The sequence below is a fragment of the Etheostoma cragini genome, chromosome 9, assembly GCF_013103735.1.
Source record: "Etheostoma cragini isolate CJK2018 chromosome 9, CSU_Ecrag_1.0, whole genome shotgun sequence".
NCBI classification, from domain to species: domain Eukaryota; kingdom Metazoa; phylum Chordata; class Actinopteri; order Perciformes; family Percidae; genus Etheostoma; species Etheostoma cragini.
In genome coordinates, this window is record NC_048415.1 from 12043899 (window position 1) to 12063540 (window position 19642).

The 19642-nt window shown below is 40.0% G+C and overlaps 1 protein-coding gene and 1 long non-coding RNA gene across 8 annotated transcripts in view; both read right to left on the bottom strand.

Moving 5' to 3' along the window:
- Window positions 1-863: 863 nt before the first annotated feature.
- Window positions 864-19642, bottom strand: part of opa1 (OPA1 mitochondrial dynamin like GTPase) — a 39257-nt gene continuing 20478 nt past the window's right edge. For all 7 annotated transcript variants that reach the window (XM_034882564.1, XM_034882561.1, XM_034882562.1 and 4 more), the window contains 2 exons: window positions 3094-3167; window positions 864-2880 (listed from right to left, as the gene is read on the bottom strand). In XM_034882564.1, coding sequence (XP_034738455.1) covers window positions 3103-3167 — 65 coding nt within the window. In that variant the 3' untranslated portion in view covers window positions 864-2880; window positions 3094-3102. The remainder of the gene's footprint in view (window positions 2881-3093; window positions 3168-19642) is intronic.
- LOC117951062 lies at window positions 4734-10624 on the bottom strand. The gene is made up of 3 exons (XR_004658045.1): window positions 10470-10624; window positions 9851-9854; window positions 4734-4744 (listed from the first exon to the last, which is right to left on the bottom strand). It is a non-coding gene; the product is annotated as an uncharacterized LOC117951062 (long non-coding RNA).

The window sequence follows — 19642 nt, forward strand, 5'->3', positions numbered from 1 at the left end:
TTGATTTTTGGAAAAAGGCTGCAATGAAACAAAGTGAAAAATTTAAAGGGGTCTGAATACTTTCCGTACCCACTGTATATATATATATAATACTTTAGTATTTAAGTATATAAAAAGACTGTCTCAAGACACTGTTGAAGTTAACATGCATGGGGTAGATGCTGGATCACGTCACATGGTAGCAAGGTTTAAATAACTGCTTATGTCTACGCAGTAAACCTGTGTTGACGTTCACTGGGTATGATCTAGCATCTACCCTAGCTTGGCTGTTGACTCTTTGTGTTGTTTTATTAGGAGTTTCACTGTTAATTCATAAACCTTGTAAATGGCAGTTTAGGAGACAACCTTATCATAACATGCATTTGGTTGTTTTGGTCATTTCATTTTTCATCTTTTCCAAAGATGTATTGACTTCATGTCTATGTTGGCTCAGAAATCAAAAGGAATGATTGATTTGTCAGCGGTCAACTTTTTTCAAGGTCAAGAATGATCTTTGACCCTTGATTTTTAAGCAGACATGGAGAAGAAGTCTTTAACAGGCTTGGAAAAACTTCATCTGCTGGTAAACATCATATATGGTCAGAAGCTTCACAAGAGCTACTAAATGGACTTTGAGATGAAATTGTTGTGAACATTTTATTTGAGCTTCTCACTGGTTGGATGACAATGCAGTCAACAGTAGGCCACTTGACATGTGCAAATGGATTTATCACTGACTGGACAAGCTGACACGTCCTGAAAAAAGTCTGTTTTTTATTCACGTCAATTTTATTTTCACGTTTTTTCTTCTTTAATAAATAAAGCACATCTGATGGGGTACACCATGCAAACATTACTTTCTACAACATAAAACATTTTTTTGTAACCAACTCACGGATTATGTTACACAAGTTGCTCACTCTGAATATACGTGCTGTACATGAAAAGTAACTCCATGACTTTCCATTAACTGTACCTGTACAAAATGCACTGCTTATTATATATATATTTATACCCATATACACATGAATGAGTGGATAGGGTTAAAGCAGTCTCTCACCCCTCTTTCGGTCAAGCATCAGACAGTTTTTCAAACTGGGACGAGTAAGTGGATATCTATGTGGGTGATGGAAAGAGTCCCAATAGTCCAAACGATGGAGGTGGCTGTGAGATTAAAGGTTCTAGATGAGAATAAGGAAGAATCACAAGATTGGGAGCCATGTAGAAACATCCGGTACTGGACAATGACTTGAAGAATAATCAGTGAGTTGACAAAAAGCATCACTTTCAGTTTAAAATTAACCCATCAGTGTGTTAAATGTTTTCCTTTTTTTTTATAACTTTGACAATAATTTCTGTTCATTACAAAGGGAGATAACTATTTCCCTTGGTTTCTGGGTGTTTGATCTCCTCCCTGAACAGCAAGAAGATCTTAATGACCATTCACAGACAGGAGAGGAAAAATGAATAAGTGAAAGCGCACCTGTGCTGTGTACATGTATGAGACAGAACTGTGCCAAATAAAACGGACATCAAACCTGGTGTAGTATGGAAATACATCAGCAGATCCCACCTTCCCTTGTGTAAGTGAAGACGTGTTAACAACTGACAGATAGTTTCATAGCTTTTGAAAATAAAATAAAATATAACTAGAGAGAAGAGAGAGTATTTTTAAACAATTATGACATCTTTAAGTGATGGTGCAATGTGGCTATTGAGTAATGACGTCTTAAACCTCATAAATAGGTATAACAATGTGATATTTATCAGTAAAAAAATTGCAGCACTAATTAATTTAATATGTCTAAACTATCTAGAAGCATTCTGAAGTTATGTTTAATTACAGTTTTAATCTATTGAGAGGGTGTCCTTATTTCATTTTTGGAAGTTGTATTATTATCTGTCAGTTGTAACATGGGGAGAGTATGGATTAAATGCTAATGTGCAATGATGGAAGTGCAAACATCCCAAACACAGAGAAGGAGACAAAAGGTTGCATGACCAGGGTATTATGTGCATTTGGCAGACATATAAACATAATATTGTCAAATAAACCCCATTAGATCAAAATAATAAGAAATATATTTATACATAATAGTTTTTCCAGCACCTTCAGAGCTGATCGTATCCTGTTATTAAGTGGTGGTTGTGGTGTTACAATGGGGGGTGTTGATGGGAGGGAAGCTGAATATTGAACTAGGTAGTGGCTTTCTATTCTTCTTAGATTTAAGGGGATGACCTGCGGGAACTAAACACTGTCTCATTTAGGGGTACATAGACCTGTCGAGTAGAGCTGCAGCTTGGAGGGATAACTTAAGTGCTTTGAAGTGCAACTACAACAACTGTTAAATGTTAAATAGAGACTATTTCTTGTGGACTAATTGGGTATCGTGGTGTATTTTAGGAAAACCAGGTATGAAATTCAAGGTGGTTTCACCCATCAGCCAATAGTGTTTCTTTGTACAGAGATCAGTGAAGACACTCTTCTAATCACATGTACAGACACAGGCAGCTGAAAAAAATACATGGGAAGATTAACATGTCCACAATCACACAATCCTCATTTATTGAAAATGAGAGGTCAGTTGTATGTCATCACTGTGCACACTTCTCATTTTCCTCCTGATCTGACTGTGTTTGGGCTTCTGTGCAGAAGTCCACCTCCTCTTGACGCAGGACAGTCACAAGAGAAAAATAAAATGGAAAAAAATGGAAAATCAAAGAGAAAGCTTGAAAACGGTTTCCTCTAGTTCAGGTCCATATGCGTCAAAGGAGGACATGAAGCCAATACGCGGGTATTAAAGTCAGGCGAGTGGTGTGGTCAGGGGGTGATATCGGTCATTTACAGATTTAGTTTAGTGCATTTTTCTGTTGTAATCTGTATATTTACTTCCAATAGTTCTGTAAAGAAAAGGAGAAAAGAAACAACAACTCACATTCATATTCGGTACACGCCCACTTTCCCATTGCGAGTACAGATTTAGGATCTTGCTACGACAATTCAAAAACTATTATTTAACAATTGTTCAATTCTTATTCCAATAATAAGTGCTTTGATTGAAGATCACTTCAGTAAAGGTAACTGTTACTACATAGTAGAGTAGAGACAAATACCCGGTTCTCTTATTTTTCCTTGTGAAGAGCTTCGATGAAGGCTTCAAGTTTCTCCTGGATCTCACGAACTTTCTCTGCAGAAAAGCACACCGAGTAGGCTGGTTAGTCAAACCCCCGATAAATACACAAAAACCCACTTCCAGAACAGAAGAGATGTTAATTAATTAATTTGTCAAACAACAGACAATTGGCAACAATTGTGTTTCAGTCCTTCTTTGAGAAAAACATGCCAAGAATTCTTCTTGCTTTTCTTTTTCAATAGCTGAAACGATTAGTTATTTGATCAACAGAAGGCAGCAATCCCAAAAAGCCAAACATTCTGTGGCTGCAGCTTCTCAGATGTAAGGATTTGCAGCTTTTTCTTTTAAATATCTTTTGGTTTTGGACTGTTGGTCAGACAAAACAAGATATTTGAGTATGCCAGCTTGGATTCTGGGAAATGGCAATGAGCTTTTTTCAAAAACTACTTTCTGAAGTTTAATAGACCATAATAATGGATTTAATGAGAAAATAATTGTTAGATAAATCATCAGCAAAAAAATCATTGCTTGCGGACCGAGTAAGTCTGACGAGGCAAAACAACAAATTGTTCTCATGGAAACAGTGATGTAAATTTTTTTTAAACATTATTTACGGTAAATCAAATGATTAATTGATCATTGGGAAACTAATCGACAAGTCCATTGACAATGGACATAACTGATAGCTGCAACCCTAAACACTTCCAATGATTATTTTTTTTTTTTAAAGCATTAACTAGTTCCCTTCAAAACACACTGAGTACTAATGACGCAACATCAGGATGGGTAGCAGGTTATAAATCTGTTCTTTAAAACGGAGAAAATATATTTTTAAAAATATATAAAAACTATATTCCCCATCCCTAGTGTATACTTTTACAGGTAGAAATTCCTTCCACACATTTTTCACCAAAACACTAGACAGTCCCCTCTGACAGTGACAGCAAAACCTCAAGGCAGACCTTCACACATCTGATGTTGAGGCTTGTGTACCCCTTCCCGGTAAGCATAGACCACATCAAAGCTCTCACCCTCCCCTCCTGGTGGTATGTACCTCACGGGCACATTGCTAATGGACAGAGGGACATACCATAACAACAAGATTTCACATGGGGTAAATCTACTGAAAAAACAATCAGCCACTTCTTTTCATGATTACACTCCTATTGACTGAAGACTGCAAAGGACGAACAATCCTTCCACCCAACATGTACTGTCACACGAGATGAGCGAGCCATCTAAAGCGCTCTTAATCGCTGATTAAACAGTGGCTGAAGGAAGTCTGTGGGCCCGCACAGAGAAAAGGAAGCCGTGGCTCCCAATGCCAGCTGCACCTCCAGGCCTGGCTTGCTCTCCAGCTTTCCTGTCACCCTCGCTAATCTGTCTGGATCTGCCCCAAGCACAAACTCAAACACCGGCTCTGAAGAACAAACTAGCACTGCTCTATCTTGATCAATCAGCCACACGAGATCCATAGGCGACCTATTGTCGATTATTTTCCTACGAGAAGGCCCAATGGAAACAGCTTTAAAAAAACTTCCCGCTTTTTTTAGGGAGATAAATCATTGTGGTTTGGACCGCAGAGCAACAGTGTCCTAAGTGTCCATTTCAGGTCGGCACAAAGGTGATAACTGTGTGCGTGCTTTGGAGTGAAACTAAATATCGTACTTGTGGGCCTGTGTGCAGCCCCCTTTTGATGGGAGCACGGCTGCTGAGATATCCTTTTCCTAATGGATGAAAAGCACACGCTACTAGGAGAGATGCAGGCTCACCCCCACACACGTGCTCAAACACCAGAAGAGCTGAGAAGTGCTGGATGACACACACACACACAATTGAGAAAATTAACTGACAGCTAGAAAAGCTTGGCCCTAAAAGAAACAAAGACAAAACCACCCTAATGCCACCTCTTTTCTAGCTTTCTACACACTCACCGCTGGCAGGTGGCAAGAAAAAAATCCCCAGCCTTTGATACTCTGTTAACACACTCAGGCAAAATGGCAGGGCGCTAGGGGGAGATTACAACACCTAATGGAGGCATTAAGAGGGCCTGCCGAGGGGCACGCTGACAAGTCACTGCAGCAGGTGTGGGGTTGAATGAAACATAACCCTGAGGTACGCCATTCCGACACCCAGCCCACCGCAGGGCACGGCTCAAAGGCAACTGACAGAGTTCAGCCGTGTGGGCTGCGTGCCCTGACCACAGAACAACACAGCTCCATCCAAGCCAATCAGAGAAGAATTACCAACATCTGTCCGACCTGAAGAAAAAGAGATGTGAGGTAAAGGGGTGGGGTTTTGGTCGGTGTGTCAGGAGAGGAGGGTATGGACTGTCAGATCATCAAAATATGGGAATCCCCTGGCTCAAGCTTCAAAGCGGTTAAGATGTGGCTGAGGATAAGGTGCTCTGTGGAGCCTCTGTGCTTTACATGCAGACCGCTTAACATGGGTCAAACATTAAGGATCCTGCCAACTGTTTGGCCGAGACACTGAGAAACATTTTTTTTTATGCAATCCAAAATCACAAGTCACTCATTTGCCTCAGAAAGCTTTACACTTTGTATATTTGACACCCTTTATCCCCAGGCCACATTCAGGCTGACTTCAGTACTGCATGGGAAAAAATGCAACTCACTTGATCATTAAAATGTTTTTTCATGCTCTAAGTCTCAACACCCACATTGCCCCAATATAATTAAAAAACAAACTCCACAAAACAACATTTGGGGGGAAAAAATACAAAAAATGCACAGGAAGACAAACAAGCACAAAACAAAACCTGCAGGGTTCCCACACCTTCTTAGCATCAGTTTTAAGGACTTTTTCAAGGTGTTTCCAGGACCAATTCCCTCAAATTCAAGGACCAAACATGACATAGACACGGATCAAGGTGAATTACTGTAACATTGAGAATGTTTACAATGAGGACCAGCAGACTTTATAAGAGCTCACAGACAAAAAGACAGGATTGAATGATGTGTGAACACTTCTCAGTTATGGTGGGTTACAGTGAGGCCGACTAAGTGGTCTCTTGAACAGCAATACTGTATAGCCTATTTACTAATGTTAAGTAAAAAAATGTATCAAAAGAACACTTTTTATTCTTGCACAAAATATATTAATTCAAGTTTTCAATGTCTATTTCAAAATCTTTTAAGGATTTTTTTCAGTGATTCCAAGAAACCGTGGGAACCATGCCGCTATGAGTGTCACAATGTTGGGAAAGTGACCTGCCACCTATCCTAATATACATTTTAGCTTTAGTTTTACCTGTGCCTGGCTACTTGTGCAATTACAGCTCCAACATGACATTTTAGAGAACAGCAAAACCCATCAATCATTCCGCTACAGCGGCAAGCATAATGACTTTAAAATGAGCCCTCAGCAGCTTTCAGGAGCCCAGGAGGCCACCGGTAAATGTGAATGGTGTCTTTCAGAAAAGCCAATATTCTGTGGATAAAAACTGTGAGAAACAGATATTTTCCCCCCCACACCATCTGTTTGTCACAGAAAGACAGCAGTAAAAGCGGAGTAAAAGGCCACTACAAGGCTTTCTGTTCTCCGCGCTGTGGAAATGCAACAAAAAAAACAGTGGACAGAGTCACCACTGCCTGTTCCTTACGGAGCAGTGGGAGTAGCGATCTAAAACTCCATTTAGGCTCCTGTTTACCTAAGAGATGAGCCCCAAAACACAGTCATTCAACCGCTCACCCCTTTATCTGGTCATGAATATTCCCATAATCCTCTGGCCTCTATCCCAGAGGCCCCTTCTTTAAGATGCTGGGTGTTGTGTGGGTTGGCGAGGATGGAGGGACTCTTGCCCATTGAGAGAAAGAGAGGGGAGCCTTTTCCCCCAAATTCCCTCTTTCAAGGCCTTCTCTCGGCTGATCGCCACATGAAATGATATCTCATTCACTCTCACTCTTTCGAGTCCCCTAAGCCTGCTGCAGCCGAAGCGTTGGCAGAAGGAGGGCAGAGCCACAAAGCCTTTAATTGACCTGTAATTAGACTGTGAAACTGCGTGGCCCTGCTGGACAAGAGGAGAGAGAGAACAGAGGAGAGAAAAAGATGAGAGGGAGAGGACAGGGAGGCAATTTACTGTGAGATAGAAAAAAGTAATCCTCTCACTATGGGAGATGGCCACTCTCCTGTAAAGAAAGGGTGGCTGTTATTAAAAAGTGGCAACAGAAAGATATCAGCATACAAAGTTTGGTGCCAAGGTTAAGGCTACTTTAGCATGCAGCTCTTAATGTTTTCTACTGACACTTCATAGCATGGTCACTTGAGAGAGTGGGACGGAGGGTTTGGAGGGTTTGGTTCCTGTCTAAACCTGTCATCATTCATGAATACACTTTTTATATCTCATGACTGCCAGGGTCACAGTGTAGGTGGGGACACTAAACACGTTAACACTGTGCCGTTTACTTCTGCGAAAGCTGATCTCTTAATGTAACAAACAGAAAAGCCTTTTTCCTCAGCATGCTGCTTGATTTGTCACTAAATCTGGATTGTCATGCTATAAAAACTGGGCCATAGGGGACGTGGACACGGTGAGAGCAAGGATGTCTACGGCCTAAACGCCATGTCAGTGACAGAGCAATGAATCAGCCCTTGCAATCACGGCTCTTATCTAGAAAACAGATGCCTGGGAGTGAGCAGCCCAACCTGGGAGAAACATACGTAGGCCTGAACAGGTCAAAGTTTGAGGTCAGCCACAGGGCAGACTAAACAAAAACTGCAAAAAAAAACAGGGAAGAATCCTTGGAAAGAGCCAGGTGACCATTGTCGTTGGTCTGTGAAGGGCAGGTTTTATTGCCAAGCATTGCTTGTGCCTTTGAAGGGCCGGACAAAAATTTAATACAGGGGGTTATAAAGATGAGCATAGTGGTGACAAAAATTTGAAAGATGGTGGGTTTAGCTTTAGGTCTGATGGTTTTACTAAGGGAAGAGCTACAAACTTAAATGATTAACATAAATTAACCTATATTTATCATCCAAATATAACAGTAAACAGTCACCATCATTTCCTAAACCCATTCTTACAAATGAACAGGTCTGAGACAGTAATACTACTTATGACTTGTGGTGTAAATCACAGAAAGTCAAGGCTGACATTTTCCAAGGCTCACCTTTTACAGTTAAAAGCAGCCCTGTGCTGCTGAGGCTAAGTGGCAATCAATCTAGAAAACGACATGGACCTGGGATGTGAGGCTGATTTAAGTCTGGTTTAAACCGAGATCCTGTCATAATCCCTTAGAGAAACTCCCCTCTGCCGAGTTGGCCACAGGTGTGTGGACCAAGTCAACTAATGCTGACCTGAGCACACAAAACAAACACACGCACAAGGCATGCATACATCCAGTTCTGTTGATACCTGGATCTAAATGTAAAGGATCCATTTTTAATCACCTTCTCTCAGTCCCTTCTTGACAAAGCACTGACCCCAAACCAGCCGGATCAAACAAGACGACAGGGGGAGATAAGACAGGCCAGGTCTCCTCTTCCCTCTGCTGCCCTCAGGTAAATACATGTTTCCAGCTGCTTTAGACCCCACACACTGTCACATCCATATAACACTGAACTGAGGAGACAGCAAAGGCCCCTGGAATTCCTTTGAGCCGTTAGCAAAGGCCTGTTAGGGCCCATAGGCTGGAGTCACTGGACTGCAGGTGTTTTACTTGCAAAGGTAAACAGAAGTAGTGCCTTAAAAAGTGCTATAGAATTTATAAAAGGGTACCATCACTACACTAGAGAATTTCAAGAACTAGTTAGTCACTTTATTGATCCTAAATACTGAAAAATGCCTGTGTAAATGAGAAAGGCCCTGAACTATATCTCCATAACTGCATACAGTAAACACATTTTATAGTGTGTTCTAAAGCCCGACCAATGTATTGGCAGGCCAATATTAGTAATTTCCTAAACTATTGGTATTGGCATTCATAATGGCCGATAAAAATAAAAATAAAAAAAACATTTAAAATGACAAACATTATTCTGATAAATGAATATATATAAAAAAAAAAAACGATGGTCAACCATGTTATGAGTGTTGCCGTTGCACAGTGTGTCCAGAGGGTGCTCTACAACTTGGCAACAGTTTTTTTTTGGTTATTGTGTTTTTGTTTAAAGGACTTGGAGTTTCATATCATAAGTTTGTCTTTTTATATGCTTTATTTATCAGAACTTTAACATATTTTGATGTTCCTCTGTTCTGTTGTGACAAAACAAATTATTGTGTTATTTTAGTGAGAACTCAAATAACTACAAATAACTATTGTTAAGGAAATTTGTTTATAGTGTGTTACGCGTTTTTAGATTTTTTAATTTTTTTAAAAAAAATATATATAATGGCCAATATATTGGAATATCCTACTTTTAAATAACCAAATACTTGTTTCAGTATTGGCCTTAAAAGTCCTTCATCGGTCAAGCTCTAGTGTGTTTCACTTCTTAAAGTGAGTCTAATTGGAAACAAAGTGTGACCTATCTTAACAACATATTCTCAGCCCCAGGAACTTTTCAATAAACAAGATCCAAAATGCCTGTCTGTTAACAAGACAATAAATCAGAAGAGGGTTAGACTGACCTTCTAGAAATGTATGGTCATGACATGAGCAAATGCCGCCCGCCCACCCCAGTATATGGTTTTCATATAACCTCATCTTAATCTATGGCAGATCATGGCATGTGCAAGTGACAGGAGGATCACTGCAATGGGTCCCTGGTGGCCACACTGTGCTGGAAACATGGGAACAGAAGCACATACATCCTTCTCTTTCCTATTTTCCCAAACACACTCTCTCTCTCTTCCTCCCTGAAGAGAATGAAAGGTAGCTTCACAGTCCCCTTTATAGCTTTATTTCTGTAACACCCCTTCCATCACCTGTTGCCATCTAATACATATAGCCCTTTTTTCCTTGTTTCCTTTTGTTCAACGGATATATTTCCTGAGTTTGTATCTAGGAACGATATTAAAAAGCAGCCAAATCACCTGCAGAAGGTTCATTAGCCAATTAAACCCGACTTTCAATGAAACAACGGGTAATGTTGTCTAAATCATATGTTATCAACAACTTTAATGTAAGATATTTGGTGGAGTATGAATGTAGGGACCCTGGAGCACAAGTGTGTGTAAATCCCACAGTTTTAGAACTGTACAGTTTATTTTAAAATTAAACTAATACTGTATATACTATATAAACGTCAGTGCATTGGGGGGGGGCACAGTGCAATGTTTCGTGTAATGTTCATTCAAGTTAATTTGACAGGCGAAACAGTCCTTCTTACATTACACAATAATAAAAGTCATGTTAAGAAGTAAAACGTTTTGAATACATTTTTACTTCTTCCAACCTTGTTAAATTAAGAGCCAATGTACAATTTCATTTTGCAATAATATCATAATCCTACATTGAATTATCGTGAAAACAAAACTTTCTAGATGTGTTACTTTAGCCAGGTCATCATCAAAAAAGTTAATTAGTACATTTATAATTTTGTCCATGTTGACTTTACTTGCTTAATGTAGATTTATTAAAAAGACTTTTCTTTGTTTAGCTTTTCAGATAGCTAGACATCTAAACTCTGGGACAAGGCGATTATGTTTAAATAACGGTCATGCTGATTCCAGACAGCTTTGTCAAGGCAGTCTGGTCTTTAAATACATTATACACAGTAGCCAGCGTTAATGAAAATTGTGTTCCGTTATGAACGTGCACACACGTATTGTTTTTGATCACAAACACCGTCAACGAAGGTGCAGTTGCAGCGGTAGCCGTCGATGCCGGTGAAACACCAGTAACGTACTCATTTGTCAGAGTGCAGGGAACGAAGCTTTGTGACTATAGCTAGCATCTAATGACTAGCGAGCACTTTCTTACCGCTGCTGCCGTACAGTGAGTATCTTCCTTGAACATACTCTGCAGCTGAGTGCTCAATTTGAGGCACCAAGTAGCATACAAGAGTAATGTCAATACATCAAAAATTGACCTACTTAACCAAGTTTGTTCACTGATCGCTACAGGTTAGCAATCAAATACAACAAGGTTGTCACTTGAATGATGTTTTGAGGTAACGTTAGAAATCAAACAACCATAGATAGTTAAAACGTTTCTGAAATGATTCTGAACGTTTTTTTTATTTATTTTTTTTATTAATTTTATTGTTTGAAATGAGAAAAGTTTATTATTTCATGGATTTTCACATTTTAAATCCTTTCTCAACTATAGATGTATCTACTTTTCTTTAGCCACGTTACCATCGAGACCACACTCCGTACTCTTGCTTTTTGGCAAGGACCCCCCCTACTTGGCATCTGGCTAGAACTCTTTTCATTGGTAGGTGGAAGTTTGATGATTGGTTAAACCTAGCGCTTAAAAAACAAATCCTTTGTGGACTTCAGTCATACCCCAGAAATCTGGCACCAGGCCCTTACTTAGTTAGAGTTCGTCTCATATTAGAGAGCGTTCCTCTCATATGATTGGTTGGTGAAACCAATTGACTCAAATATAAAACCAAATTTATTCATTTAGTTTTCCTCACTACTGCACCCCGGAGATCCGGCAAGGTGCCGGAATACTTTAAGCCCTGCAATCTGATGCTGGATTGCTCCATGCAAAATTTCTTAGAAAGACATTATTGGTTCCTGACATGAGAGGAAGGATGGATGTACAGGAGTGAAAGGGGGAAACCAGCAAGAGAGATGGGGAGGGACTACGGGGGGAGGGATGGTGGGAAAGTGGAAAGAGATGTAGGTCACAACTTCGGTAAATGGGGGCAGATGCCTGTTTGAAGTCTTGATGAAGTTAGTTGAATGTGAAGAGGAAGAAGAGCAGAGGTGAAAGAGACTGCTGTCTTATGCAGAATTAAAAAAAAACACATTGACAGTTTACAGCAGAGTACAACAGACAGTAAGAAACAGGGGAGCTATGATAACGGGAGAGGGAGATGTAAAGAGCAAGAAAATGCAGAAGAGTGTACCAAAAAAACAGAGAGAGGCCACATGCTTAACATCAGTCATGCTTCTTGTGATCTGTCTCGTGAGGAGGGAAGGAAAAGGTTAGAGACAGTCAGAGAAAAGTAAAGCGCAAGTATGACTGTGTGAAAGAGAAAAGAAGCTGACAACAGGAGTAATAGAGTGTATCAAAGTCAAACGCTAGACTGTGAAACTAAGTAGTTAATTGGCAACTGAATGTAGTGTTAAAAAAAAAAACAGGACCTGGGTGATCAAATTCTAACTGAATGGAAACTATATACGGGCAGTATCAAAACAAGAGCAGCAGGAAACCAGATCTGATGACAATACATGTCTTTCATACTGAAACGTTAACTTTAATAATCTAGTGGTGACCCCAGAACAAAAAAAGCCATCAAACGAAGTGGAAAGAAATTATCAAGGCATTTACAGATGTTTTCAGGTGCCTCGTGATAGAAAAGTCAAGTCACTTGGGAAGTCACTTTCACACATTAACAAAAAAATATTAGATAAAATGCAGGAGGGGCAGCTTCAACTGTGCCAGTGTTATGACAACTGCGGTTCAATACGGTTTGTGTACTTGATGCTCCCAGGAAGAAAATAGATTATTTGGCAGCAACTCTGCAGCCTGAGGTTTCCTCCTCGGTGGAAAAATAACACACTTATATTGTATTACTATTAGTGTAACACTCCTTAGTTTATAGAGTGACACTGCTGACTAACTAGTGTCTATTTAATTCAGAGTCAAAAAAGATCGTAGCAGAAAGATTAGGATTGTTGAGTGTAAAAAACAGCAAGAAAGATGGGGGGAAAAAAGAGACAGACAGAGAGAAAAGACAAAAAGACAGAAATGAGAGATATAGAAGCAAGGCAGTGTGGGAGGGAGTTAAATGAAGCGTGGCAACAAAAGAAAGGTTTAGATGGAGAACCAAACAGAGGAGAAATAAACAACAGAGGAAGTAATTAAAATTCATAAAAGGTCATATGTAAGAGTGTGTGTAAGGGAAAGGAGTCTTCACACTATGTCACTGCACAAAACCACCCACATATTCCAAAAAGCAGATCAGTTGACTTAGTCTTAGACCTTGTCTACAATGATGCAGATACATTTCAAACAGCATGTTTAGTTTTTTGGGGGGGGCTTTCCATCCTAAGGTGTCATTTTTGACCGCTGATTTTTTGGAAAAACATTGTCCACAGTGGGCAGGGATTATGAAGGATTGTGTGCAGTGTAGATGGGGAAAACTTAACTTATTTAGAAATGCTGATGTGTGTCAACCTTTATTCACACAAACTACAAACTAAAATCTGACACTACATCTAGCAGCAACGTAAAAAAGCTAAGTTTCTGTATTTTCTATCAACACAGCCAAACAGCTGTCTCACACGTACACTGACATGAAATAATGATCTGATCTGTGGTCTCAATGCAGCAGGCAAGAAATGAGTGTCAATGGCTTTGGTGAAGCATTTGTAAACTGTGATCACGCAGGCACATGTGCACACAACACCTTAGGACAATACGTCATCAGAGGAGCACTTCTCAATGAGCCCTCACTAATCATTCTGGAGGAAGCTGCTTAAAGGAGGAGTGGAGGAGGGGGGCATGAAAGGAAACAAAGTGAGCGTGAGGCTGAGAGGGCATTCCGGTGAGCAAGCCCAGACAACCAGAGCTTTATTGTATTCTGTTTCCCCACAAGAGAAAGGAAAAAGGAGAAAGTGACAGCAAGTGCAAACATGAAAAACACTTCACACATTATCAGTGTTCTTGAAAACACCTTCAGTTGACACCTTTAATAACGCTTAAATAGCCTAAAAACAAAAACTTATTTTTTTTAACTGCACATTGTCCCAATTCATTGGTGGCAGTACAGTACACTGAACTAATTTTAAAAGGTTTTGTGTTGGCCACATGTTCATTTGAATCCGAGCTTCCAAAAATGTGCCAGCACCCAGCAAAGTGTGACACTGAGGGACTTGATTTCAGTGTCTGAAAATGTTAACAATGTAAAATGCTTTACTTCCAGAATAATGTAGGTAATGTGCTGTCCAGAATGTTTCCATACCAATACAAATAAAGCAGGAGGAAACTCACATACTCACTCAGTTAATTAATCCTCAGTTAATCCTCAGTCTGAATATACCAACTGTGAAACACATCTTTGAGTGGACGATACTTTATGTTTAGGATTCCGTTCAATTACCTTAGAAGAAATAACTTTTTTTAATGCACTTTTGTTTGCATCCCAAACAATAATGTAAAACATTGAAATAGTAAAAAACTGCAACATTGCCAATACTTTGCAAAAATCTTCCATTTGCATCGTCTAAAAACATGTTCCTATAAGAATAAAAGTACAACAAAGGACACACACCCATATGTATATACTCCGTCAGGGTCTCTCACATGACCTCTTTCCCATGACTAAGGTTTTAAACTCAACTGACCTCAACTTCACACAAAAAAGCTGATGTAATAATGTGTCAAGGGTGTGTGACTGTTTGTGCATGCAGGTGCTAGTGCCAGCGCACTGTACACAAACTCTTGATCAAGCAGACAAGGCGGATAAAAAGACACCACGAGGGGAGTGAAAGCGAGAAACTGCTTCTTCCCAGTCCCAGGCAGCCAATTCATGTGACAGAGGTAAACCAGGAGGAATAAAAAAAAAAAGTACAATTACTGCAATTTAAACAGCCATTTGCCAAAACTGCAAGCAAAACTAAATGGCTAAGGTCACTGGTAGAAAGAAATAAGGACAGTCAAGGTAATAAGGGATAAGAATATGGTTAAATAAGGCCGTGAAGCTATAACCATTAAATCCCACCATACCAACAATCCCAACAGCTCCTTTGAAAAAGGGGTCTATTTGATTTACATGACAAATGTGCCTTATGACATAACCAAAATGGTGCAGTTGTGTTTTATGTTGACAAGTGGAAAGTCTCTAGAAGCTCACAATTTTAAATATGAAGTCCGACACTTTATTTTAGAGTGGTTATTCTAGAAACATTCTGGTATAGTGCACTTTTCACACTTACACGCACAACGCAGGCAAGTAACATCCCAGTGGACTCCTAAGAGGCCTTTGCTTGAACATTAGGCCCGGGCTTTGCTCCAGAGACGGCACTGTGCCATACAGCTGGTCTGGCACACGCTGACAAACACACACACACCTCTTTGAAGTGCACATTGTACCACTTATTAACAGTGCTTTCACGCTCTCACTCACTGAGGCACACACCTGACCTTTATTTGTAACCTGAGCAAAGGCTGAGCCTGCCTGCGAGTAGAGGCAAAGACAGCTTAACAACTAACTGCCTCTGGGAGCACATTTCTGCCTTTGTTAAGTGTGTTTATCCTTTCTCCTGCCTCCTGTCTTCCCTCCTCTTTCTATAATAGGTGCTGTAAAGTGACGGTGGGCTCCCTACTTTTTTTTATTTTTTTTATTATTTTATATATTTTGTCAAGACCCAGAGGGACAGGGTCCGTAGGAAAATAATTTGACAGAGGTATAGAAAAAGTGATAGAAAGATCTAGAGAGATGGAAAACAAAGCTAGCTGGATCAAGTAGCCTGTTGTATTAGCTGGCTGACCTGTGGGGTCAGGCCATAGTTTGGGCCTAAGGCGATCTGACCTGCTGTCTTTTAAAGGGCTGAAGAATGAGGAGGGGTACCAGATCTGAGGAATTATTCTATAATAAATCAAGAAAGGTTGCTTCATAGTCATGTAGAAAATCAGTTTTCCTGTAGGACATTGCATGGCTGGAAACAGGTGTGTGCGGCACCTATCAAGTGCCATAAACCCCTCCTTTAAATTAGCACACTACAAATAAATGTTTTCGCAGGTTGGTGTCCTATAAATTGAGTGTTCCTTGACCGGTCCAAATTCCTGATGATCAAGACTTCTACTACAACTTATTGTTTAAAAAAACTTTTGGCCCTTAGAATCTTGCACACTTTGTGCTTTGAGGTGTATCAAAGAGTCAGCCCATCAGCCAAGCAGTTCAGTCTAGACTGATGGACCCACATACCCACGCCCACACACATGGGTCTAGGCTGCATTATACAGAAACGTCTGTGCAAAATGTCAGACAGCTAATGACCCATGTCCTCCACTCACCCACTAACTCAACCAGACAGACTGACAAAGCTAAAAGTCTGAAATGTACATTTTCTTGGTAAGATGAACAGAAAAATCAGCCCATCACCAATAAAAATTAGGGCTTAGTGATAAAGGCATGCTGAGAAGAATATTATAAAATATATTACAAGTATAAGTTACAACAAAAGAGGTGTTGGATTTTTTTGGGGTCATTTTGATGTCGCTTCTGGAGAGTAGAAACAGACAGGAAATAAGGAAGGAGAGACATGGGGAATAACATGCCACATGCAGTGTAAGGCGAACCAGGGACACTGGTCAGTGCCATAAAACCCTAGAGCACCATGGCGTCCAGAATGGTTAGGTTTCGCATTGCTAGATTTATATATATCTTTTCTAAAACTCTTTTACATCCCACAACCATTGTAGAGTAACAGGAATATTTTCTGTTTTTACATGCCACGCTGGACCCTATGAGTCTGTGAAAGGATACGGTGTACATGCACAGGTGTGCTTCTAGATCCTTCTAGATCCCATCACAGATTCCAACCACATTCTCACAGCTATCAATGTGTAGAGTCTGAGGCGGTGGGAAGTGTGGGAATGTCATGCCTGTTTGGGAAAGTTTAGGACCAACTTGCCTTATAGGATGTGCAAGGCCAGGCAGGTGTGGGCATTCCTGACAGTGTGTAATGGAGACTGTGTTTGTGTGTGTGTGTGTGTGTGTGTGTGCTCGCCTATCGGCTGGAGTTAGAGAAAACCTGACTCCACTTCAGACGGAATGAAAACCGTCCCCTAAAATAAACAACAGTGTATCTTACTGTGCCTGTATGCACCGTAAAGTCTCTATCCAGTATGTATATGTTCTACATGTGTGTTTCAATGGTAGTAAAGGAGGGAAAAAGTCAATGAAGGTGTGTGTGTGTTTTCCCAAGGCGATAACTGAGTCTTGGTTAACCAAACCAAACCCAACCCACACACACACACCTACACACACACCCACACCCACACACCAACCAACCAACCAACCAACCAACCAACCACTTAAAGTCTTGCATCACTTATTTGTGGGTCATTACAACAGGTCCCCTGTCACTAGTCAATAGGTCTACTGACGGAAAACAACAGGGAATGTTTGAATGTGTAAGAGTTTAAATAAATGTAGATTAGAGAGGGATTTTTCTTTTTTAAATGGGTGTTGCCGGGGTCTCAAACATTCAATTAGATTCAGTATATAGAAGCCAAGAATATGTGGCAGCAGGAAATAAACCGCTCCATGAGATTTCTCAGGGCCAGAGGGCAAAGCACTGCAAACAGAATCATGTCACTATGCAGCCAGAATCAGAAATACGGCTGATGTACAAGTCATAAGGTCAGAGTATCTGCAAGTTGTAAAATATAAACTTTAAGTTCAAAAAAACATTGCCAGAAAACAATCTTGACTGAAGTCATTCAGCCTAGTGTTACTACAAAAAGGATTTAAAAAAAAGGATATTCAAGAAAACTACCCAAATGGATTATATTTTTAACTACCTCTAATTAGTGAATCTACTGCATTTTAATGTTATTTAATCCCCAAAATGTATATCATGCAAACATTTTCAGGGATGTTGAAGATTTTTATTGTAAATGTGGTTGTAAAACCACATTTTTACCATCATAAAAATTTGTTGTAAAAGTTGTGTGTGTGTGTGTGTGTGTGTGTGTGTGTGTGTGTGTGTGTGTGTCTGTGTGTGTGTGTGTGAGTGTGTTTCGCAATGGCAGAAAGTCTTCAAGTGCTGCTTTATAAATACAGACTTTGCTTAGCAAGCAGAGTTTTGCTAAATAAGACCACAGCTGGAGAGTACTCAACCCTCAAGCTTTTAATAGGAGCCTTCAGCAAGCAGACAGGTAAAAATTAGCCGATATGTCAGGCCCACCACCAAGAAAAAGTCTTTCAAGACTTTAAAAAACAAAACTGTGCAGAAATAGTTTATTTTCACAGGTTAATTTTTCAAACACCACCTAAATGCTTCTTAACCATAGTAAAAGAAACCAATTCCTGTACAATTACTGATTCTGTATCTATTAATGCAAAGCACATTCGTACATAGGCAGGAAACAAGTTTCCCACAGACCATGGTCAAGGAAAAGGAGAAGATTGGTCATCTGCTTTAACAGCCTCTCCATAGCAGGTTTGTGGCTTTAATTCCTGTACAAGCAGGGAAACATGACTGCACTACATAACTGCTGTCAGTGGATGCTAACCAGCAGGACAATATGTACAGGTCTGGTCATGTCACTGGTGGCACAGTCCAAAACATGATTAATAGTCTATAATAATAACAACCAGAGGGGTGGCTAGCGGTGCCAACAAAGAAATCTTCTCCATCCGTCTCTGGTTACCATTAACACCATGCTCAAACTGAGACCAGAGCCATACTGGTGGTCTGACTCATAGAAGCCTCATCAACCCAAACACACAACAAACATAATACTGTGTGCTCGGAATTAAAAAATACAAGGAGTTACCAAATTATGTTTAATTTGCTTTAACAACGGTTCTACAATATTTTTATGGTTTGAACAAGCTTTCTCATTCACTTCAATGTGAAAGCGTGTCCGAACTTTTGACTGAGATTGTATAACATAAGTTAGGATGAAGGTTGCCAGCAGTGTGTGTCAATCATTCGAAGTGGTGAATATCCGATATTGGAACCAGAATTTTTAAAAGTATGCAAGAACACTTAAGGCTCCTAGAGCATTTTAGATGGTGGATTCTAATTCAAAGTGACTGAAAACATTTTACCCAAGTTCAGAGAGAGGACCTTTGGTAAAAATCAAAGAAGGCGTGATTACGGTTGCTGAACAAGTAATAGTCAACATACTCTGATCTTATGTGTATCAGAAAGAGAGTCTGATGGACACAGCGACAGAGAGCAAGTCTGGGCTGGTCTTTTACGCATGTGGCCAATCTGCAAATTGTGCTGTGTTTAATCAGCAGGGTTGAGAGCAGAGAGCTGGGCTGGTGGCTAGACCTGACAGGCAGACAGCCAGCACACTGCTGCTTTTGATCAGACAGACACACACAAACTCTCTCACACACCAATTAAAGACTCCAAATGTATAGTAAAAACATATTTTTGGATCTCAGGGATTTTGTCACAAACACCCCTTCTCAAGTATATGTGTAGTCTTTAGCTTCAGGGGGCTATCCAAACGTGCAGAACACATATATATAAGTGTACATAATCCTGTTTACAACATGGCGGCATTACTGTTTACTATACCTTCAAAATAAGCTTAAAAAGGCAAACTGACACTTAACATCCAAGTTATTTTAACTTTCTTGCAAGCCAACAGTATGATGCTTCAACTAAATGAATACTGCTATATCAGATTGGTCAACACCATTTCCTTTAGCACTACTGCCACCTATTGACAATTTCAAGAATTTCTATAAAATACGTTTAC